General features: G+C 35.3%; 1 protein-coding gene and 1 non-coding gene across 3 annotated transcripts in view; one reads left to right on the top strand and one right to left on the bottom strand.

Annotated features, from left to right (window-relative positions):
• The window catches only part of LOC106661351 (beta carbonic anhydrase 1), a 104,234-nt gene that overhangs the window by 16,017 nt on the left and 63,773 nt on the right, over window positions 1-24,444 (bottom strand). Inside the window, exon 7 of one of the 2 annotated variants that reach the window (XM_024225578.1) lies at window positions 18,639-18,680. The exons of the other annotated variant lie outside the window; for it this stretch is intronic. Coding sequence (XP_024081346.1) covers window positions 18,654-18,680 — 27 coding nt within the window. The 3' untranslated portion in view covers window positions 18,639-18,653. Of the gene's footprint in view, window positions 1-18,638; window positions 18,681-24,444 lie in introns of those variants that run through there. 2 annotated transcript variants of the gene reach the window in all.
• Trnah-aug lies at window positions 4,429-4,501 on the top strand. Its single transcript has one exon. It is a non-coding gene; the product is annotated as a tRNA-His (tRNA).

Genomic DNA, 24,444 nt, shown 5'->3' with positions numbered 1-24,444 from the left:
AAGAGATACCTCAAAACAAATTTTCTCATTTCAAATTTTTTTTAAAGCTGATATCATTGAACTATTTCATTAAGATGTTAACATCACTAGTTTTCGTAGTCCGCTTGACCAATTAATATCTTTCAATTAATTAAGGTTTTTAGTTGAGATAAAAAAGTCAGCGTCACGAGCGGGATTCGAACCCACGACCTTCGGCTTGATACTCCGCTACTTGAGCTATCGAGACCCCGATCGAATCCCGCTCGTGGCACTGACTTTTTTATCTCAACTAAAAACCTTAATTAATTGAAAAATGTTAAAACGTTAATCGATGTGGAAGTACATCGATTACGTAAGCCTAAGTACTCGATAAATAATCGTCAACTTTGTCATTTATTAATTTGTTATTTATTTATTTATTTTATTTACGGTTTCGTAATTACAAATATATACAATAAAAAGTATTAAGGTTATAAGTGTACATAAATTTAGAAATATTTATAATAATAAAAACAACAATAAAACAAACAAACAATTAAGAATGAATAGAAACAATTTGAAAATGTATTAACACTATATAATTATCAATTCATTAGAGTTCGTGGTCCGATTGACCGAATAACTTTTTTCAATTGATTAATCTTTACGTAAGGTTGAGATTGGTTGAGATAAAAAAAGTCAGTGTCATGAGCGGGATTCGAACCCCTAAATACGCCGCTGCTCTACCACTTGAGCTATCGTGTTCTATCCACTCAATCAATCGGACCACGAACTTTAATTAATTTAATTAGTTAGTTACGAGTTGTTACGAAATTTGTTGTTCTTGGTATAAAATTGAATTTGGCATAATCTATGACAATCGATGGAGAATGTTATTTGACTTCTGGAATGATAAGACGGAATATGAAAGTCAATTCGGTTAAGCGGTAATGGGCAATCAGTTAAGAAATGTAATAATTTATAAAATAATATACAGATATAATAATGATCAAACATTTAAAGGCGATGTCTTACTGAGTATGATCGTGTACGGAATAGCAACGCTCAAACTATTCAGATCAACTTAAAGTCAACCTGGAACCAACACACACGACTAAAAGGACAGGATCTAAACCAACGTTTCGGACTACTCTACAGACCACTGTCACGCAAATCTAACGTTTCAACGCAAAACACACTGACAGTCTACCAGACAATACTAAAAGCAATCTGAACGTACATACTAGAATTGAAGGGCACTGCCAAATTTTCAACATCCAAAGACTACAGTCCTTCAATCTAAAGTCCTCAGAACTATAATCAATGCTCCTTAATACGTCTCCAAAACACCGTTCACAACGACCTCAAAATCTTTTTCGCGCAGAAAACAATTTCCAAAATTTATTTCATTTTCCCAAGCTCACCCCAACCGAGCTGCCCAATCATTATCCTGTAATCCCACCAGACGACTGAAGAGGAGATGGCCTTGGGACCTACTGAGCGAGGATTACTCGCGTACAGCTAGGAGAACAACAATGGTTGTTAACTTCCCTCACGACATATGATCCATGCCAATAGTAAATTTAACGCATTACATATTAATATATTAAAAAATGTTGAAGATGTTATAAATAAATTAAATTTTAAACATAACTTGAAGGAATGGTCGCTTCCGGCAATCATGGCTTACCTAGATTCGTGGTCGCTTTAACTGGAGATAAAGATTGACTCCTTACTTATTTATGGGCACAGCTCTGCATATGTACTGCGTTGAACCTTTCACTCCTCGCAGTCTGCATGCAATTCGAGCTTTTGTGTAATTAACAAAAAAATAATCTGCAGCCATCTAGAATCACCCGCCTCGTATTGGCAGTCAAGCAAACGAGGTGCTCCATGGGCTTGAACAGCTAGGTCACTTCAGCCCCCAACGCAATCAATCCCTCGAACCCACTCACACTATCATTCACTCTTAAATAAATACTTTCATTTGCATACCTTTACTCAGTTAGGGTAATAGAGAACTTGATAGTCCTACATCACCCTAAACGCATATTATACAATTACATAATCAATATTCTACCATTGGCCACACTACTCATTTACGCTAATAAATTCATTCAGTCTCAATACAAGCAAAGAAACATAAAACAAGATATCTATAAATTATTATATGCAGTAGCCCCAGTTACCCGCTGCAGTGCTCAAACACAATTATCATCGCATTCCTGCTCTATATATAGACAATAATTGGCACACATTAAGTGGGACACATTGAGCTACCTTTCTGACTTGACCCTAATGTAAGTGTCCTCGTATGGCCTATTCTTAATCGGGGTCAGATCCTCCGAAGGCCAATTATCAACAGTATCCTTGATACGGGAGGGCGTTTCTGTTGACCTGGCCCACTGTCGCTGCCACATTCTTTTAATCGTGTTTTAATGCAATTTTTAGCGTCAGAGGGTCGGATTGTTGTAAGTCCTGCGGTTGAAACCTGCCTTAAGACGCCTCGTCAGATTTTTCGTTAACTAGGGTAAACAAAAAACAACCACCGTTCTTCTGAGATGCTCTAGCTCATGCATTTTAGTTTATTATTTATGAAAATATGTATAATCCCATGTGTAAATGTATGTAATCAAACTGTATAATATACAGTGAAACCTCCTATAACGGACACTCTTTGGGAATTAAATATTGTACGCTGATTAAAAGTGTCCACTTTTGGGATAAGAGTGAATAAAATGTTTGGTATTATAAAACGGACCATGGCTTATGGTATCTACTGCATGGTCGATTCTTAATTGGCTGGGGGTTTGAATTGTTTTGTGTGTTTTTCTATTTAATCGAGCTCTTTTATACGTTACTAAAAGGTGAAAGTCAGTGATATCTGTATCTGCCGTATATTCGTTGGAATAGGTGTGGATTTCGCTAGTGGGAATCTCAGTTCTTTTCCTTTTTTTAAACGTATGTTTTTTTAAGTGTATCAGTTTATTCGTATTGAATATCTCGCGTTTATAAATTGCGGGGTTTTTTGATATGTCCATTCCGCCTTTTTGTACATGAAGTCAATTTAATTTTGTCCGTGTCGTTGAAGCTCCATGGTGAGTTTGCTTAAAGCGAGTTTCATATTTTTATTTTCCGTCATTGTCCCTAAAAAGTGGAATAGTAACTAATTATTAGCACTAAGCTCGTTTAAACTAGCTGTAATTATTGTCCATCTGCTTTTTATTTTCCTGTACGATTTATTAAAGATGAGATGATGTATCGACCTGCTTGTTGAACAACTTGAACAAAAGGATCTTCAGTGAGGTCACAACAGAAACGACAAACTCTTCAAGTCTTTGCCGAGCTTTCGACGATTATATCGTCATCATCAGGGCCTATTTATTTTAGCAAAATATCACAGTTAGAAACATGTTATATCGTTTAAAAAACAGAATTACAAAAATCAATTATTTATCTTACTTTAACTAGATAGTGTCTAAATATATCTGGAGAACAAGAAACTGTATATGTAATGACAATTAATTAAGGTTTTTAGTCGAGATGAAAAAAAGTTAATGGCACGAGAGGGATTCGAACCCACGACCTTCGGCTAGATACGCCGCTGCTCTACCACTGAGTTTTCCCTCCTTTTGCCATTTTTGAAACTCATAAGGTGGGGTTGAGATGGGGAGTTGATGTCTGAATGGATCGAGGTCACGATAGCTCAGGTGGTAGAGCAGCGGCGTATCTAGCCGAAGGTCGTGGGTTCGAATCCCTCTCGTGCCATTAACTTTTTTTCATCCCGACTAAAAACCTTAATTAATTGTCATGTATTAATTGGTCAAGCGGACCATGAAAGTAGATGTATATGTAATAATAATAATAATTAAAATTAGGTGAAGCTCAGTATCTAAAACAATGAACAGTGTGGAGTTAATTAAAAACAATAAAACAATGTAATATAAAATAAAAATTTAAAAATTATTTAAAACCACAAACGTGGTCCTATAGGTTACCTCGGTTACACATAACTATAACTACACTTCTTTTATTCTTAAAATAAATAATAAAATTACTTTTTTCCCTCAGGTACATTGGAATATCACAGTTTAGATTAGATTATATTTTTCTAAATTGTACTATATATAGTTAACTAAAATTACAAGTTTCTATTAAATTTATAAATACTCAATTAATTATACACAATTTTTTCGAAATGAAAAATTTGTGTCACAGGCAGGATTCGAACCCACGACTTTCGGCTCCATACGCCGCTGCTCTACCACTTGAGCTACCTTGACTTCGATCGCCCATGCCACAGACTTCTCGTTTCGACTACCCGATTTTATTCTAATTATAAGCAAATCGCGGCTTCATATAGAAACACTTTTTATTAACGATTACACTAGATTAGCGGGACTATGTACGATTCGGTGTGATCTAAAATCGGGTAGTCGAAATGAGAAGTTTGTGGCATGGGAGATCGAAGTCACGGTAGCTCAAGTGGTAGAGCAGCGGCGTATGGAGCCGAAAGTCGTGGGTTCGAATCCCGCCTGTGACACAAATTTTTCATTTCTGAAAAAAATTGTGTATAATTAATTGAGTAAAATTACAAGTGCTAACTTCCAACACAAGGGAGATGTTTCTGTGATACTTTGCTAAAATAAATAGGCCCTGATGATGACGATATAATCGTCGAAACCTCGCCAAAGACTTAAAGAATTTGTCGTTTCTGTTGTGACCTCACTGAAGATTGTTTTGTTCAAGTTATACGATTTATGTTTGGCCAAATTGACAAGTTATAGTGAGTAAATATCGTTATTATCTAGTGGATTAGTCTCGAAAAAGTTTTTCAACTGTATTTCTTTCTTTTAGTATTGTTCTTTTTATGTCTAATTTACTAAATAAATTAGTTAGTTCGAACATTTCCCTATGTATGAGAATGTGGTTTACTTGGTGTTGTTTATTCGTTTGATAATTGTGCCCGTTTTTATTTTATTTAGCTTGTTTCTAATTTTCATTAGTGAGTTGTACCCATTTGTGTCTGTTCATCTTCTATTTCAATTTTATGTCTGATTGATTGGTTTGAACTCTTATGTTTTCTGATGTCCGTTGTATAGTTTCCATGTTGAATTAGAGTTCTTTGTAGGTTTTTGAAATAAGTCGATAAATTCGATACCATTAATTTATACAGAAAATATGTATAAAGTTTTTGTGTTTAGAGTTCAGGTCTGTTCGTCTGTTCACGTATCTGTGCACTGTGTAATGTGTTTTGCCATAATTTCGAGCGAGTGCCTTTCTTTTATGGCTTCGTTAAAAGTTTAATAAAAATACTTCTTCGAAACGACCAAACCACGAGACATCACACCGAAGAACTAGAGAAGAAAGCTCACAATTACTGTTCTGTTCAATATTTTTGATGAGAGGAAAGTAAAAAGTTTTCTTAAGTTTATAAGTTGAGTTCTCCGGACTTCTAGTTGGGTTACGAAAGCATCGTTATTCTAGGTAGTACATGAGCCGTAATAAGATCTCTCTCTCTCCCTCTCTCTCTTTCTTTCTTTATTTCTATATTTATTCATTTCATACACGATACAGTTATTATTAGGAATTTGAGTAATTAATAAACAATACTGATATTGTGCCATCGATTTGTTTACGTTATAATTTTTAAAATATAATCTTTGTTGAAAATCTTTCTCTTTTTTGTTATTGTTGGTTGAATTATCCTGTGATGTGAATGTTTATGAACTGACCTTGGCAGGAGCTAACGGCAGAACTCAACTTAGGATATGTCAAGCTATAATGTTAGTAGACCTTCTGACCGGGCACTGCAGACTCTGGAGGCATTTGCCAGGAAGAAGAAACAGCGGAACGAGTCCTCTGTTAAATATCAGTCCTTGGTTCGGCACAGAAGACAGAAGAAAGACCATTTAAAGACCTAGGCAGAAACTAACGAAAGAAGTAAACTAACTAGCTAAAATAAGAAAGTTAAATGACTAGAATAGTAATAGGTCATAACCAATTTTCCTACACTTTTCGTTGCCTACGCGACCTCTGAACAAAATTCATTTTTTTATTGTGGGTTTACTGTTGGTATGTAAATTAAGTATCTTCTAAGTTAATTTTAATTCAATTTGATCTTAATTTAATACACCAAGTGATCACTTGGATGGTTTTACGTCTTTTGGCTGTTAGACTTTTGTACATGTTAGAAATTTTTGGGGAAAAAAGCGAAAATAAAATTCCGATAAAAAGTAAGACAAATGTGAAAAAACATGTCGTTCGCCATGGAGGATTTGCTGCGAGGTGTCTGAATATTTACTTGCAAGCTCTATCATTCTCACATTCCAAGTCAGGATCGGAATTCGGTTAAGCCCTAAAGATTCAAAACAGTCCCAGCGACTTAAGATTGAATACATTTACATAAGTTGAAAAATAAAGAAGAGATCTTTGCATTATGTTTCTCAAAAAGACATAGAAATTCGATCAATTTTCTCGTCGGTTTTCTGTAAAATCATGCAACAGGTTCACTTACTATTCATAAACCCGACGAGAAATAAAGCATAGTTTTAGTATTATTGATGTATAAACGTGATCAAACTGCTTTACCGGCGTACAAAGGGTTCATCTTCCTTTGAAAATATTCCTCCTGCGTTATAACCGCTATAACGCTCAATATCCTTTCTTATCATCCCACTCCCAACAAAGAATGCCTCTTGTATTATAAACTCAATACATTCTTCTAAGACAAAAACGTCATGCTTATATAAACGTTCCGGTGAATATATTTTTTAAACAATTTCGACCGAACTTGAAGCGCTGTACAAAAGAATCATGTGCGTAGTACAACCCTTTTTTGTTGTCTATACATATGATTTTTTATACTATTAAAGACCATTTAAAATCTAATTTATTTTAAATAAAATTATTTGCTATATACTATTTTTCTTAGATTGATTGGACTGGATTAGAAAGTACTATTTTTTAAACAATTTCGACCGAATTTGAAGCGTTGTACAAAAAGAATCATGTGCACAGTACAACCTTTTTTCGTTTTCTATACTTATGATTTTTTATACTATTAAAGACCACCGAAAATCTAATTTATTTTAAATAAAATTATTTGACATATAATATTTTTCTTAGATTGATTGAACTGGATTAGAAAGTACAATTTTTTTTTAATTTCTCTCAAGCGGTGATATGGATAACGAAAATATGGTATTACTAGCAATGTTATATAAAGCTTTAAATTCACTAATTTCGTGGTCCGCTGGACCAATTAATATATTACAATTAATCAAGGTTTTTAGTTGAGATAAAAAATTCAAGTGGTAGAGCAGCGGCGTATCAAGCCGAAGATCGTGAGTTCGAATCCCGCTCGTGCCATTGACTTTTTTATCTCAACTAAAAACCTTGATTAATTGTTATATAAAGCTTTGTTTTTATAATTATTATAAATACTATGCTTGTTTTAATCTTTAATTTTATTATTTAAATTTTTATATTCTTTCGATATTTTTTGTGTCCAACGATTTTAGATTCGTTAAGTAAATTTTGGCATCAATCCTTCAGCTGGTAGTTTGGTAGCTGGTTTTGCTATTTCATAAAGGTCGTGATTTTGTTTACTTGAAAGGAGTTTTTTTTTTCATAACGAATTGTATTTGAAGAGTGCCCTAATTAATTAATTAGGTGTGTAGGGCTTACACTGTTGCCTTAGCACGTAAATATCCTAGCCTTGTTTGGTAATTTTCTGAGTACATGGTTTGTTTGCTTCGAAATCCATTATCGTTGCGTCGCTTCTTCTTTAAGTTTTAAGTTTTGTTTATATAAACATAAAAAATATCTAGCGAGTGTTTTTTTTATCAGGATTGATAACTTCTATTTTCTACTTTCTTTTTATTTCATGTTGTTGTGGATTTTCTATAACGATAAATATAGTTGTTTTATTTCTGAAGTCAACCAAATTCGATAGATCTAGAAACAAATCCATTTGAAGATTTTTTTCGTTCATTTTTCTTCCTTCATAATGAAGTTTTTAGGGGAGTGCGGTCGCTGAGTGATTAGAGCACCCACGTCATATTTGCCAAGCTAGCAGTTCTGGGTTCGAAGTTTTTTTCATTTTCGTAACATTTTCAATTCAATAGATGGACTGAGTGATTGACCGTTTGATCAATTTGGATCTGTGCAGCTACCTCAGTTATTGTTAGGCATGGAAAACGGTTATTATTGGATTGTCCGGAAATTAATGCAGATTTACAATTTAAGTTACAAAAAAAACAATTTAATAAATAATTTTAACTATTTTTATTAATTATAATACCCTCCATCACACCCAATACATTTCTTGAAAAGTGATTGCAACTTTTCTATACCCTCTGAATAAAAATTTGAGTCTTCATTATTAACAAATTCTTTAAAGACATTTTCTGACTTTTGATAGATGAATTTTTTATTTTGTAAAACATTGTCCAGGTGTCTGAAAAAATTGTAATTGGCAGGCGAGAAGTCTGGAGAAAATGGAGAACGAGGCCGAACCTCCAAGCAAGATCCAACAGTTTTCGTGTTGTCACATGTGAAAAAATCGGCCTTTTCCGGTTCACCAAACATGCCTTCAATAATGCCAATTTCTGATGTATTGGTTCAATTTGAGAGCAATACTGTTCCGCATTGGTGGTTTCGCCAGGATTTAAGAAGCTGCAGTAATTCAGCCCGAATGGAGGCCACCAAAGTGTCACCATTTTGGATGAGTTTGGGGCTTTGGAAAAAAAAAGTGGTCGTGCTTTTCCTAAGTCGAGCCACTGTCAAGAACGTCTGATGTTATGTAGAAAAATCACTTTTCATTGCAAGTAACGATTCTATTCAGAAAAGCTTCTTTTCTGTTTCGGCAAAGAGGTGTTGCGCAAACTTCATAACGAAGGATGAGAAACCAAACTTTCGAGCTTTTACTCCTTTCCAATGACCTTAAGGAGGTCAGCGACGGCCTGAAAGATTCTCTGCGAGTTCTTTAACAGCTGTTTTTTTTTTGTTTTTTTTTCGGCCGGCTAGTTGCCTGGGCTATTGCCGGCACCTCACATTTCTTCCACCTCACGTTTTATAAATTTATTTATTTTTTAATTTAATTTAATTTTTTTTTTAAATTAGCTTTTTTGTAGGAAGTCTGGCGATCTTTCTGGTTGTGTTCTGGGACGTTATTTCTACATTTTTAGCCCTCCCACACGTGGTGAAAAGGCTCTAAAACTATCTCATTCACTAACATTCAATCCTAGCCTAGCCTATAGGCGGGTTTCAGAGTACTCGATATTCCTCTGAAGACCCGCCCTCGTTCACGCTAATAAATACATCCATACATTATGTACAATTAAAATTACAATTAATCTAAAACGTTAACCTAGGTGGTGGGTTTATGGGGTACTTGATATTCCACCATAGACCCACCCATGCATACACTACTATCGCACTAATAAATACATTCACTCAAACAGTAACCAATCATTCTGTATTTACAAATTAAAAAATGCGGAGCCACTGGCGCATTTAATATTACAACAGTGCCTCCGCCCATTCACTCTAAAAGATATTATAGCCTAATACTAACCTAAATCGGTGGGTCTGTGGAGTACTCGATATTCCTGCACAACCCACCCATACACACTCACTTTCGCGCCAATAAATACATTCTTTCTACCAAAAACACACAAAGAGATATCTATCCTAGTTTGGTGGGTCTGTGGGGTACTCGATATTCCGACCACTACCCACCCATACACTCACACATTCTCGCCAATAAATACACTCACTTCAGGAAGGGAAAATGAAACCACGTGTGGAGAAGCCTTAAAGGCGACCATATGCATTTATTTGCTTCAGATATTTGATTACTTTCTTGCTGTTGTCATTGCTGTGTTGCAAAACCTCTTTCAAGCTCGAGGAAAGGCCACACTTTGTTCTGTGCGGCGCCAGTAGTTCGCATTCGGTTAGTAAATGTTTAACAGTTATTTGTGCGCCGCACAATGGGCATCTCCGTGGACTTTTCCTCGCCAAGAGATGACCATGCGTCAGTCTAGTGTGGCCTATTCGCAGTCGGGTCAATATTATTCTCTCTGTTTTGCTCATACTATCCATGGCCCACGGTTTGACCGACTGTTTTAGTTCTTTTAGTTTGTCGGTCATTTTGTCCCAGCGGTTCTGCCAATCTTTCCAGCAAAGATTCTTCATATATTTGTTGACATCCGCTGGGCTCACGTGAGTTTCCGGGTCATCTGGCATTATCGCTGCTCGTTTGGCAGCTTGATCGGCATTTTCATTACCTTCTATGCCGACATGGCCCGGTATCCAGGCAATAACTATCTCTTTTCTTTGTTCGTGTATTTCCCTGATTTTCTCTTGTATTGCCTGGATTAGTGGGTTCATGGTGAAGATATTACGGAACAGCTGTTCTACGATTTTCTTCGAGCAAAGATCGCCGAATCTCATCATCTAGGGAAGAAATCCTTTCACGACTTTCTTTGTCTTTAAAGCTACAGTCCCCCTCCCGAGATTTTTTAAACCATCTCTGAAAGGTGCTCGCACTTACACTGCCATCGCCCCAGGCTACATTAATGTTTCTGGCCGTTTGGGCACCGTTCCGACCGAGTTTAAACTCGTAAAACGATATTACGCGAAAATCACGCGTTGACATCTTAGTTAAAGTCTGTATTATTCCAAAGTAATGAAATGCGACTTAGGTAAACAAACATTTTTGTTTGGAAGACGATTAAAAAGTGTCGTCATTCCTACAAAAGAATTATGCGTCAAACATAAACAGTTTAATAGGGGTAACAGTTTAGAGAGGTAATTAAAACGTAACATTATTTTCCGGACAACTCAATATTTATTGATTTGTTTATATTTAATATAACAGATAATAAAGCTTTTTTTGACCTGCTGGTAATTACACTGGTTTCTGTTGCTTTACAGCGTTCATTGGTAGGCTTTTTTCTCTCTTTTTTTTTTTTTTTTGTAACACTTTCATCACCAAAGGTAAAAATATTGGACGATTTCTTTGGAAAGCTCTTCCCGTAAAACTTCTTTAAGCCGGTTTATAGCTTCCTGCCTCTTTTAATTCTCTGCTAAGCCAAGTTTAAAAACGAGCATTAAATGCCCTTCGAATAACCTTTATTAAATCCATGTAACCCTGTTCTTATTTGTTAACTAAACACAGTGCTCATGAAATATGGTATTAATTCTAGTGGTATTTTTTTACAAATCGAAAATCTATTATATTATTTGTAACTATTTTGTGTTTTGACACTAGACGCCTTAATTACCGGGAAAGCGAATTCATTAAAAGTTCAACTCTAATACAATTCCAAGGCGGAAATACTAAACGCAAGACGGCATTGTCGTGCCGGTTTAGCATTTTACGCGCCTTCCTCTGAATGAAACAATTAATTTAAATGTTCCTAATTAAAAAGTGGAAAGCAACGCCGGGGTTAATTGTATCCAGACGAGCATATTTTCCGTATTTGGCCACCCTCACTTGCTAAAATTGCTATTATTGCAATGCCATTGTAGTAAACTTCTAAAACGGCTAAAATCTAGCTGTCCATCCAAAGTTAACAATCCAGGCATGAATCTGTCATTGTTAAACTTTCGAATCTCTTGTCTGTGATACCATTACACGTTTTTATAATAAATTTATACTCCCCGAACAACACGGTTTTCAACGTGACAAATCAACCACCACAAATATCCTGCTGGTTGAAAATTCTATACTAAATGTTTTTCCCATAGTAAACCAATGGATGTAATTTACACGGAAATCAGAAAGGCAATTTAATTGTGTCAGTTTTAATTTGCTTTTACCAGCCAGCGCCAAAAGTAAATTGTCTATTTTAGCGTTTAATGTTAATGGTGTACTGTCAAAAATCGTGGAAGGGGACTTCGTAAACTTTGTCAAAAATATATTTTCTATTTTTGAAACATTTATCATCAAAAGAAAAAATAGATTTTTATAAAAAGTTGTTTAGATAATTTGTTTTGTGCTAGATATCAGTTTTTAAAGTCAATGGTTTTTTACAGTTTAAAGTGAGAAAATAGTGAGAAAAGTGAAAATTTCTTTTAAAACGATGCTTTTACCCTCCCCCTTTCTTTTTCTCTTTCTACCCGTTAAAATCGTATAGGTTCTTTTCTCGTTCTTACCCTTCAGCCGTAAACTGCTGTTTTGTAGTATATTTTGAGGAGGAAAAAATCATGAACTGGACATATTTTTTAATCATGTGCCAAATAGAATGGACGAAAATGCTTTTTGAAAATGTTACACTAAATGTTTTTTTCACATAATAAACCGGTGGATTGTTAGTCAATCTCCATAGCCTTCCCAGCCGCTCTTTATTGTAGGATCTTTCTGGCTCTCCTGGTTGCAAGAATCTGCACGTACATAGACCTACACAAAAACATAAAATGTGTTCTGCCGTCTCGTCTTCTTCCCGGCAATATCTGCACAATGTTTCTTCTGTCCTAGAATTCCAGTCCAAGTCCAGAATCCTGGTTTTGCTGGGGTTGGTCTCCAGTAATTCCTTTGTAAGTCTTGAGAATGGCTTTCTACGATTCTCTTCCCGTGTCTCATCCTTGGGTTGTTGTTCATTCTTCCACCAGGGTTTTTAGACTCATTAAGGATCCATTTTCGAATGTGTCCTTTTTTTTCTGGCAAGATGTTAGGCCACAGTAGTGTTCGAGGCCTAGAGAATCCATATTGGCTCCTTTTTTCGTCAAGAAGTCAACTTTCTCATTGCCTCTAGGGCACGAATACCCAGGGACCCATGATCAGGTCATTCGTATCACTGACTTTTACAAGGGTTTCAATAATCCCCGTGCTTTTTTCCTTTACCTCGTATGAGGTTTAGGCCTTAATTGCCGCCTGACTGACAGAGAAAATGTCTCCCTGGAATGTGTTCTTCAGCTTTTTATTGCTATGGCGCAGTTGCTATAATTACAGTCTGAAAAACTGTCGAGTATTTATTTAAGTTCAAAGTCAGTTCAGTCTTTGGTTAAGGGTCAAATTAGAAATAGACAAGTACTCATAAAGAGCCAGAAATGCGATTGGACACTATTGTTCTATCAAACATTTGTTTAATGGCGAATTAATGCTGACTTTTTTATAAATTTATGTTTTTGTTTGCCTTCGTTGTTCTGTATATTTTACTAGCTATATAACCAATGACTTTAATAAGCCATTAACATGTTGGTAGGATTTTGGTGGTTGTTAGCGCATCATTAGTTGAGAAGGGTTACTGCGGTAAGCCGACAATAGTTAACCAAGCCATGTCGGTGGTTTGCGCGGCTTTCAATCTAACATAAGTTTAACAGTTTCTTACATTGAAATGGGAAGCGTTTAGAAAATCCTTGTTTTGTTTTTGAATTGATTTTTTAGATTCATTGGTCAAATTAGAAATAGATATGTACTCATAAAGAACCAGAAATGCGATTTTAAATATAATTTATTTCTAAACGTTAAAATTTTGATATGTATTTCTTTTTGTGTTAATTTGTATAGTGATTTTATTGATATTTCTTCAATGAACTGTATGGATTTCCAAGAAAAAATCCATTGTTCTCTTAGAATCAGTTTTTAAAGTAATTTATGAAGCTTGAATAACCGTATAAGCAAAATTAAAGTAAAGTCTCTTGTTCAAATTCATGTTCGAAGAGTATCAAAGTGTGTGTAATTATATACTTGACTCTTTTCATCGTTGCTCGTTGACAGCACCAAAAGGCAGGATTCAAAAACAGGTACATACAAGTTTTCATTTAAGTAAACAATAATCGGGAGAATTTGAAGCTCATTCTGTTAATAGAGGCGGGAGGGAGCATAAAGGTAGAAAGTTGTGGCGTTCATGTTGTACTTAGTTGGCAAACAACAGAGACGATATTGTTGACAGAAATGAGTTGAGAAACTCGGTTGAATGGGATCAAGCTGGGAAACTGCGAAGGATATTTCTAGAATTTCATATTTATTTCTTGGAAATAGTCACGTCTGTTCACCTAGGCCTGCAACACGCAGAAACCTTTAAAACTGCAACGATACACTTTTGTTAAGTATTTGTTGTTTGATGATTTATGAGACGCAAACATTTCCGGCCATCTGCGAAATGGGAATTTACTATTATGCATTTCTTTCTTCTGGGTTTTTTCAACTGCAAAGCGTCTATTCAAATGTTTTACTATTTCTTTTTTATTTTACTCTCCGATTTACATTTCTTTTGTGATAACAAAACATAACATACACACTTGGCTGATGGACCAAATTTCATGTTAAAAATTTGTTAATATTGTATTGATGGGGGAAAAATAATAAAACACTATTACAATTAAATAAGGTTTTTAGTTGAGATAAAAAAGTCAATGGCACGAGCGGGATTCGAGCCCACGATCTTCGGCTTGATACGCCGCTGCTCTACCACTTGAGCTATCGTGACCTCAATCCACTCGGACACCAACTTCCCTTCTCAACCCCCTTTTGAGTTTTCCCTCCTTTTTTGCCATTTTTCAAAAGGTGCGGTTGAGATGGGAAGTTGGTGTCCGAGTGGATCGAGGTTACGATAGCTCAAGTGGTAGAGCAGCGGCGTATCAAGCCGAAGATCGTTGGTTCGAATCCCGCTTGTGCCATTGACTCAACTAAAAACCTTAATTAATTGTAATATATTAATTGGACAAGCGGACCACGAAATTAGTGAATTTAAAGAAGAAAACACTATTATGCGTATACCCCTGACAGGGTAAAAACGTATGACTTCTCAAGCAGAATTCTGTCTACATACATATGGCATTCGTTGCTTGTTTTGCGCAGATTTCAATCCAGATGGACCAGGACGTCACCCTTCACTTGTTATTTGGCAGAACTTCATTGTCTCCAACAGTTTATCCTTCTCTTACTGTATTCGACATTATTCGCACTGCATCAACTGGGCGTTGACGGGAAAGTTCTTGTGTTTTTCAGACTAAAGCTATACGTTAGATTTTTTTTTTAACTAACTTGTAGCGTTCGGATGCTAGCCATCCATTTTTATTGGTAAATCTAAGTCATTCATGTCCTTAAACCGAAACGTGTTTGACTGACCGAAATAATACGGATAGGTAGACAAGAGATATCGAAATAACCAATCTTTTTTAACCATTTCTGAACGCCGATCGTGATATCGAGCTTTAACTACCCCTATGAGGTACTAAGAACCTGCCTCCATGGTCTCTCCTGCCTCTATTAAGGTACCGCGAGCGTGATATCTAGAGTCTCCTCACTTTTAGACTAACTTTCAAATAAGCAGCGTGTTGCTTGAAACAGTAAACAACTGCATGTTTTCTAAATTTAGCACTTTCACTAGGGCTAAAAATAATAGCTTAAACTGCACACTGATTCTGTGAATTTGAATCTAAACCTTTGTTGCGATCTTGGCGAGGAGGTCCTCCGCCATCCCCACTTCAGGCGTATGACACGATTATAGGGGTTATTGCAGAATCTGAGTACGTAGTACAAATTAAGTCATTTAATGTTTATTGTACACTGCAAGATGGCAGTAGCCTAAGCTTGAGCGTCTTAAACACGCAAGTCTATTGGGGGATCCTACGATTATATTTATATCCACACCTTGGAAAGTGCATTCTTTCGTACAAAACTAAGCATTTTCTGCGTCGCCTCTTCATGCACTTACCTTGGTGTTAGTGCCTCACGGAAGTGGATGTACCAAAACCGGGCTAATGCTTCCCATTCACAAAGGATATGTCTCTTCTTTTCCCATCTTCTTCAGGTGGTAGATATGAATGTATATAATTTTCTTCAAATCTTGCCTAAGAGAGAGGAGGTCTTTTTGCGAGATTTGTCTCTTAGCTTGCCTCGTGCCAGGTGCTTTTGTCCTTTACTTGAATTTTTCTTTCTCAAGCCATTTTTCCAGTTCCAACTTAAGCTTTTAGTTAGTTGTCAGCCTGTTAATTTTCCTTATACCTTTATGTCCCGGAGCCCACTTTAAGGTGGTAGATATGAATGTATATAATTTTCTTCAAATTTTGCCGAAGAGAGAGAGGAGGTCTTTTTGCGAGATTTGTCTCTTAGCTTGCCTCGTACCAGGTGCTTTTGTCCTATACTTGAATTTTTCTTTCTCAAGCCATTTTTCCAGTTCCAACTTAAGCTTTTAGTTAGTTGTCAGCCTGTTAATTTTCCATATATCTTTATGTCCCGGAGCCCAGTTTAAGGTGGATGGACTTCAGTTTTGAACACTGTTGGGACCAGTCCAAGGGGTTTCTTCGTTAGTGTTTTTTGCTTAAGCATGTACCATAGCCGCAAGCTTTACATTTATATTGTCATTAGTCACGCTCATGTGGAAATGCTATGGAAAGACATCCATTTGCTATGGAAAGACATCTTAAAGAAAAATTAAATGTAGCCAAAATTGGTATTAATACTAATTGGAAGCCTCTCTTGTCGAATAGTGATGTTCCCATTTCAGCAAAATATAATGTATTTAACTCTGTTTCCAAGGCGGTAATGTTGTATGGTGCTCAGGTTTGGGGCTATAAATGGTATGACAGTATGGAGAAATTGAATAAATATTTTGTCAAAAGGTTGTTTTCCTTAAGAAAGGATACACCGGATTTTGTCTTATATTTGGAGACAGGGATTGACCCATTGTTTTTCAACACATTAAGCCTGCATCTGACCTACATGCAAAAAGTTTTATCATTGTCTTCTACTAGACTTCCTCGAATTTTGCCTCGAAAATACTAGACAAGAAAATATTTTGGGCAAAAGCATTTGACAAGTTGTGTATACAACACGGTTTAACCCCCTTGAGGTACTCCGACGTAAATAAAAATAACGTGGAAAGCTTGGTAGATGTTTTGAGAACTGATTTTAAAAATAAATTAAAATTAAGAGCACACGGTCTGTCTTCCATGGCTTATACAAAGAACTGAATCTGAAATTAGGAGAAAATCACTATTATTTAAATAAAAATTATAACTTGAAAATGATGTGTGATAATGAAAGCAAGAAGTCAGTTGCTGACTCTTAAATACTCGGTTCACAGAAATGAGGAAGCGTATCGTTGTGCTTTGTGTAATTTAGGTGTGTATGAGGATGGCTTCCATTTTTTGGCGGTGTGCCCTATATTGAAGGAATACAGACTTACGTGATTTGGCAAATTGTTTTTAGAAAAAAATGAAGTAATTTCATTTTTGAATGGGCAGAACTGGCACAGTCTCTACAATTATGTTTTGTACTCCCCAAAATACAGAGCGTTCCTAGTCGATAATTGCAATTATTAATAAAGTATTGTGTAAATTATGACTATTTGTATTAGTATTGTTAGTATTAGTATTCGTATTATTAATATTATTCTATGTTTTTTTCTTTTGGCAACTCGACAGACAGCCTGTGGGCTATTGTCTAGGATGATTTATGTACTAAATATTTTCTGTAAAATAATTTTTATTGTAAATAAACATTATTATCTATCTATCTAGTCACGCTCATTTCTCACATAGAATAAAACAAACATTCCAAACACCATGAGAGCAGCTTGACCAAGGCTGTAGACAGCCAGCCAGGCCCCGAGTCAAAAGCGAGTACATGTTTTATAAAAGCTTTTGTAAACTTCATAAAGAGAGAGAGAGACTAAACGGAAAAGAGATTACGCGAAGAAACAGATCTACGGTTTCATTTCTCAGTTTTTAAAATTCCGGACAAATCATGACAGTTTGGCATCTCTTATTTGTCCTTGGAGGTAATTATCAAAGTAATCTGTTTTTGTGTATTTGGCTCTTCTAGTTCTTTGTATATTTGGGCTTATGTCAAACAGTTAAAGAAAGGAGAGTTCAGGGAGCTGTTTCCTTCTAATCAAATGATATACCGAGGAATCAATCAGCTCAACGTGAACGACGTACACGAGGGACTCGTTCTCCATCCCGAGCAGGAGGGTGGTTATTTCCTCCTCAGGCTGCAAAAGTTGACCGCACTCTTTCCCACAGGACTAAAACCTTTTTCCAAATTGTCCTGTCAATTTACAATTGCACTCTTCTCCCGACTTCTAGTTTTTTCGTTGGTGTCTCACGCTAAATTTTTAAACCAAATTCTCAATAAAAGAGCCTCAAGTGATCATTGTTATTATTATTGGTCAACTATTACCAACTTTCGTAACTTCTCATTAGACAAGTCACAGAACTTCAAAACTTTACTTCTAGCTGGTTTTTTCAAATATTTTGGAATTGGAATTTTAAAAAATTGTTTTATTAACCGCTGATACATGTTTTGCATACTTAACGTTAATAATTATGAAAACATTAGTAAGTAGATATAATGGGAAATATAAAGGTTACAGTAGTTATAAGATAACTAATTTATACGTACAAATAGGTATAACATAGATTATAAATAAGCAGATAAATACATAAATAGAAAGATTAATAAATAAATAAGTAAATAAATGCATACGTAGATGTAAATATATGTATATATAAATTTACTATCACACTAAATATTATCACAATGTAAATAAAATGTACAATTAACAAATTGTTTATATTATGTTTGCGATAAAATAATTTTGATACGTTTACGTTTCCGTTTCTGCGTGTCATAAATACCTATTGATCTGCATACTTAGCTTTTATTTAAGGCGAGCTTTCAATAAAAAATTTTGGTGTTTTTCACTGTTTCCTATATCTAAGAGGTTTCAGCTTTATCATGCAGCTGCTCTAGTCTGGTCCTTCTGGAAGACAAGGTCACTAGGTTTAGGAAATTGTTGTCTTTTCATTTTCATAAAATTAGAGTTGCAGATTAAACTCCATACCGGACGGGCATACATTAATCATCGGTTTGACTGCTACATTGTAAATGAGACGCTTGTTACAGTAGGCCGTGCTTGATTCTTTTGTTAACAGTGGAAAGTGAAGTCTGATACATTGTTTAGCTTTAGCAATCTTGTTCGTAGAGTGAGGGAGAAATTAAGTTAACTGCCTTGAGTTAAACCCACATAAGTTACCTTAACGTACCAAGGTTTCCTTTTAGATTAATTGCTTTACTCACTATGTTTTTATTAAAAGAAATGCTTCACATTTTAGTACGTTAATCTTTAAACTCCTTCTTTGGCAGAAACGCCTTATTTTATTAATTTCCTCATTTAATCTCTTTGTAAAGGCAAGTGCTCAAGATGGATCCTTGGAGCATTCCTGCTGCTATGATAAAAGGGAAGAGATGGCATTTAGGGACACACAGAAGGATCTTTTATTTAAGTAGAATTGCACCAGTTTGACAAGTTATGCCCCTTATCTGCCAGTATATTATTCCCTCCTTCCAGATGGTGTTAAAATCTTTTCCTACATCGAGAAGGACCATACCAGTATGTTTTTGGTGCTTTCCAGAATTATGTTCACCATGGAACCAGCTGAGCAGTTGTGGAACTGTTCCTCCCTAGTGATGTATGTTGAGGTTATATGTTTCCCGATTCTACTCAGTATTAAGGGTTCAAGATGGATCCTTGGGGCATTCCTGCTGCTATGCTGAAAGGATGGCGTTTAGAGACACACGGAAGGATCTTTTATTTAAGTAGGATTGCACCAGTTTGACAAGTTATGCCCCTTATCTGCCAGTATATTAGTCCCTCCTTCCAGATGGTGTTAAAATCTTTTCCTACATCGAGAAGGACCATACCAGTATGTTATTGGTGCTTTCCAGAATTATGTTCACCATGGAACCAGCTGAGCAGTTGTGGAACTGTTCCTCCCTAGTGATGTATGTTGACGTTATATATTTCCCGATTCTACTCAGTATTAAGGGTACAAAGATCGGAATTGTCCTGAGTTCTCTTATTGGCCTATAGCTGCTTTGCTTATCATGAGATTTGCCTTCCGTTTTTATGAATATTAGCATTAAATCATTCTGTGTGGCGCTCTCAACACGACATGCAAGAATGGCACAATTACACCGAAGACAAACACTTTGAGCCCTGAAGATGATCTCAATAAAGATCGAAACGTTGGCACGATAAAGAAAATGTTTTTCTGAAAGCTACATCACACCAGACTGCATCTCACGATTTCTAAATAATTGTGAAATCATTCTACTTTTTTTAAATTTTGCCAATCTTAGCACGCTATGGAAAAGATACATTAGTAATATTATGGCTTTTTTCGGGAGATTTTTTAGTAGCAAGTTAGGAATGCTATATGGGCCTGGAGCTTTCTTGTTTTGCCTTGATAAGCAAATATTTTGGCGAAAATGAATGAAGTGAGTACTTTGACTGTACATTTGACGGTTAAATTTGGAGCCGTTTTGGTCTGTAGTTATTATGTTTATATTATGTATTCATGATTACAGGGTGATATTTTTGAGACAATCCATAATTTACTGGAATTGATGGGTTTGAAAGGTTTCACGTCGAATGAGACTTCGTTATAACTGTAATTTCTGTATATTTGATTTTGTATGTTAGATCGATTGAATTTTGTATGCAGAACGTGTTGTTTAATTCTAGGTGTGCTTTTAATGAAATTGCACTTCGTTTTGCGTTTGTGTACTCGGGATAAATTTGTAGTTGATAACGTGTCTGATCGGTGTTCGATTTGTGTATTTTCGGAAGCGGTTGACGGTCGGTCAGATGGTTGCCCGTTTATATTTGTGTATTTGTATTTTCGTTGGGGTTGACGAGGTGGAAGTTTTGATTGTGTTCTTTTAAAAATTTGACCTTAATTTCTTTTTGAACACCTCGCAGAGCATAGATTCATCTACATCCTAAAAATATTCATGCACGTTGCTATGTGAATTTAGGATTGGTGCTGGTGTACAATATTATTCAGCACCAGAGCAGAAATGGCGGAAAGGAATGTCAACGGATGGACTTGTTTACTGCCCAGGAAGTTGACAAAGTGGACAAGGCTTCCTTTGCCCTTTAAGTCCGAACCACGTTCTGACCGAATTAACGTTTGAGATGTTAAGTCAAAATTATAGTCAAAAGTCGTCGTTTATTATTTTATTACAATGTTAATACTGTTTAAATGAATTATTGTAATTGTTCATATATATTTTTAAGCAGTAAAGGTCATACTTCCTTACTACCTGCTTGGAATTTCAGTTTGTTAACAAATAAAAATCACCGTTTAAATTTAAAGAGAGCTTTTATGTTTTCTATGTTCTCGTTTATCAAAGAAGAATTTAATTTTGGGCACACGTTGGTAGTTCACAAACATCATGATGTAATTTTTTCCCCATTTTACTCCTTTTATAACACATTGTTTTTATTCTATATGCAAATCACCCCCTTTTCCCTTTTATATCAAATATAGTCAAGATTCGAGTTATGTGATTTCTTTTTTCAGTCTTTTCTTTGTTCTCCGTGTGCGTAAAAACGAAATAAAATTGTTTGAAATAAAAATAACAACGGTTTCTTAAGAATCTACTTGCCATGATCAAAGTTGAAATTCTTCACCTTCTTCGCTATGTGCCTTGAACGGTATTTTCTCCTAATCTGAGTTTCACAAAAGAATTTCTTTAAAAATATTTTCTTTATTTTAAATTAACATAGTAATAGACCAACGGTTACTATAAGATTAATTAATTATTCAGATGCGGTCTGGTGTGATGTAGGTTTCAGAAAAACATTTTCCTTATTGTGCCAACGTTTCGATCTTTATTGAGATCATCTTCAGAGCTCAAAGTGTTTGTCTTCTGTGTAATTGTTCCATTCTTGCGTGTCGTGTTGAAAGTACAACACAACTCTCAACACGACACGCAAGAATGGCACAATTACACAGAAGACAAACACTTTGAGCTCTGAAGATCTCAATAAAGATCGAAACGTTGGCACGATAAGGAAAATGTTTTTCTGAAACCTACATCACACGATTTCTGAATAATTATCGATTAACGGTCATTAATCACCACACATATAAGATTAAGGATGAAGTTACAAGCCTTGGTTTAGCTGATTCACTGATCCTATGGGCGGCCATATCCCAAACGAACTCAATTACAGAGAGTTTGTTATTTTATAATTAGTTATACAGTGAAATAATTTGTCATTATACACATCTATTTATGATAACTAATTGAAGTTTTTAAGACTAAACCATTTTTACGAGGAGTTTATTTCTTCTGTTTAGTCTTTAACCAGGAAATTTAAAACAAAAAAAGTGTTAACATGTTTTGTTCATCGCTTTTGAAAAAGTTCTTAGTTAAAAAATTAAAACTTTTAACTTTTAATCTTGTTGATTACTTTACCCGCTTGCTCTTGCTGTTTTTACGCTTCACTCAACGCGTTTCGACTTCACGCCATCTTCAGTGTTTTTTACTCTTTGCTCCATTGCTCTCGTACAAACATTCAACGATTTGCAGAGCAGCAAACACCACCAATTTTAATTTTTACTTTTTCGAAGAAGATGATAATAAGTGAAAGACTTGAATGATCGGTGAAAAATTAATGGACAAAATTGCATAAAAGAGTTATAATACACCAACCAAAGAAATATGCTAAACAGAGAGAGAGAGAGAGAGAGAGAGAGAGAGAGAGAGAGAGAGAGTTGATTCTCAGGTTAAGAAACAGAGGTTGGGATGTTAAGAAACGTTTTTGATGGATTTTTACCTCTCTCTCTGGTATGGTTGTTTCTCCATCCATTTGCCTAGTTCAACTTGTAACATATAACATATTCGAAGGGTCCCAATTTTCGTTTTGGCCTAAAGGGTAGAAGGTTTTTGTAGTTAGTCACACTGTTCGTTGCCTTCGATCCACTCGCATCTTGAAACCCATATCAGGATTACGAGATTATGTTTTCCCTAGAGCTGGAGATGTTAGGCATTATCAGACCAGCTTTGTAGGTGTCCTGAAGGTCCATCAGCTCCAGTCTAAGGCTTTCTATGCTATTTGGCTGTCTGAAAATGTGTAAATATGTACACCATCCCTTTTTAACTGTTTCCTGTGCACAGAGTTCTATTGCATCGATTTCAGCTTGGAAAATTGATGATGTGGGTCTATTCGCAAGGTTAAATGGTTAGCTGTTAGCTCCTGCATCTACTCTCGCTGACGTTTCATTCAAGCTCGTTACGGCTTCACGCCATCTTCATTCAGTGACTATCTCAGAATACCTCTGGCAAAAGTCATTTATCATCTTTGACTGAACTAATCCTATATCATTTACTACAACAGTTTAAAACCTGAGAGTATGTTGTCGTCCGGCGCACATTAGGCCAAAAGTGACATAAAGCAGAAAAAACCTATTGTCTTCAAATCTGATGATTAAAAAACTTTCCAATGTTTATAGTACCTAGGGTATCACTCCTAAGTCCAGCGTTAAAACAGCGTCAGCCTGACAATAATGGTTTTGCGTATGGGGATAAAAAGATTTAACTTATCTAGAAGCTTAAAGTTTTGTACGATAGTTGCCATCCTCCACCAGAATTAATCAAGATCTTAAAAATCCAATGGTTGGTAAATTTTATTTTCTGTTCAATTTCCAATAAAGCTGTTTCACATTCATAGCAAGCACATTCATACATTATGTGTGGAAATGTTAAAGGTTAAAGAAATAAGCGGTCTTAGCTGAAAAATATGTGGAGCTGTTTTAAGGGTAAATGGTGTTGCAATATGGTGCAAAAGCAATTTGGTTTTGGATAACTACAAGGGTCGTCAAAACATAAAGATTTTTGGTTTAAAAAGCCTGCAAAATTTTGGTGTTGACGATAAAACTCAAATAAAATTAAATCAATCAAAAACGACACCTAAACACAAAAGCACAATTAATTCGCTAATAACAAATTATATTCTTATAATTGGTAAATAACCCCTTAGACATAGAATCTATAGGCCTAATTACAGTTGATGATCAATTGGATAAACTTTTCATACTTCCAGTTTATTTAAATTTCTCTTTTTTTCAGGATGATTTTTCCAAACTGTCTTGCTTTTTAGAAAAACACTCTTTTTTAGGTGTATTTCGATTCTCTTTTCAACTGACGCTTCCCATTTAACTAAGCCCAGCATGCTTGGGTCTTTCCGAGCCTTTATAATTTAAAAAGCTTAATTAACTTTTAGTTTATACTTATACTTTCATCTTGGTCATGCATATAATTTTTGTTTTAATTCTCCAGGTTATACTTTACATCATAACGTACTTTTGTTTTTGCTTTGTGCTCTCTTCTATTTATCTCTAATTGTTTTTTTAATTACATCTCAACCCCCGCTGAAAGATTGACGGATTAATCCAAACCGTATAACGCTTTTTTTTGTAATATATTTTATACCTATAGTTCTTTCATAATATTTCAAGAAATTATTATTATGATTATAATTAATATTTTGCTAAAGCCAATATTTATCATTAAAAATAACATTTTTTTAAATTACAAATGGGACGATTGTTTATTTCACAAACTCAACGTTTGTCAGAGATTGCCTTTTGTTAAAAATAGATAATTTTATATGTAAAAAAAATTTTCACCCGAAATATTTCTTAGACGATGTCAAATTTGTTTAGACCGACCAC

This window comes from Cimex lectularius, unplaced genomic scaffold (genome assembly GCF_000648675.2).
Source record: "Cimex lectularius strain Harlan isolate CLEC.00 unplaced genomic scaffold, Clec_2.1 scaffold16, whole genome shotgun sequence".
Lineage (NCBI taxonomy): Eukaryota > Metazoa > Arthropoda > Insecta > Hemiptera > Cimicidae > Cimex > Cimex lectularius.
The sequence above is the reverse complement of the archived record's forward strand: the minus strand, read 5'-3'. Positions and strand labels throughout refer to the sequence as shown.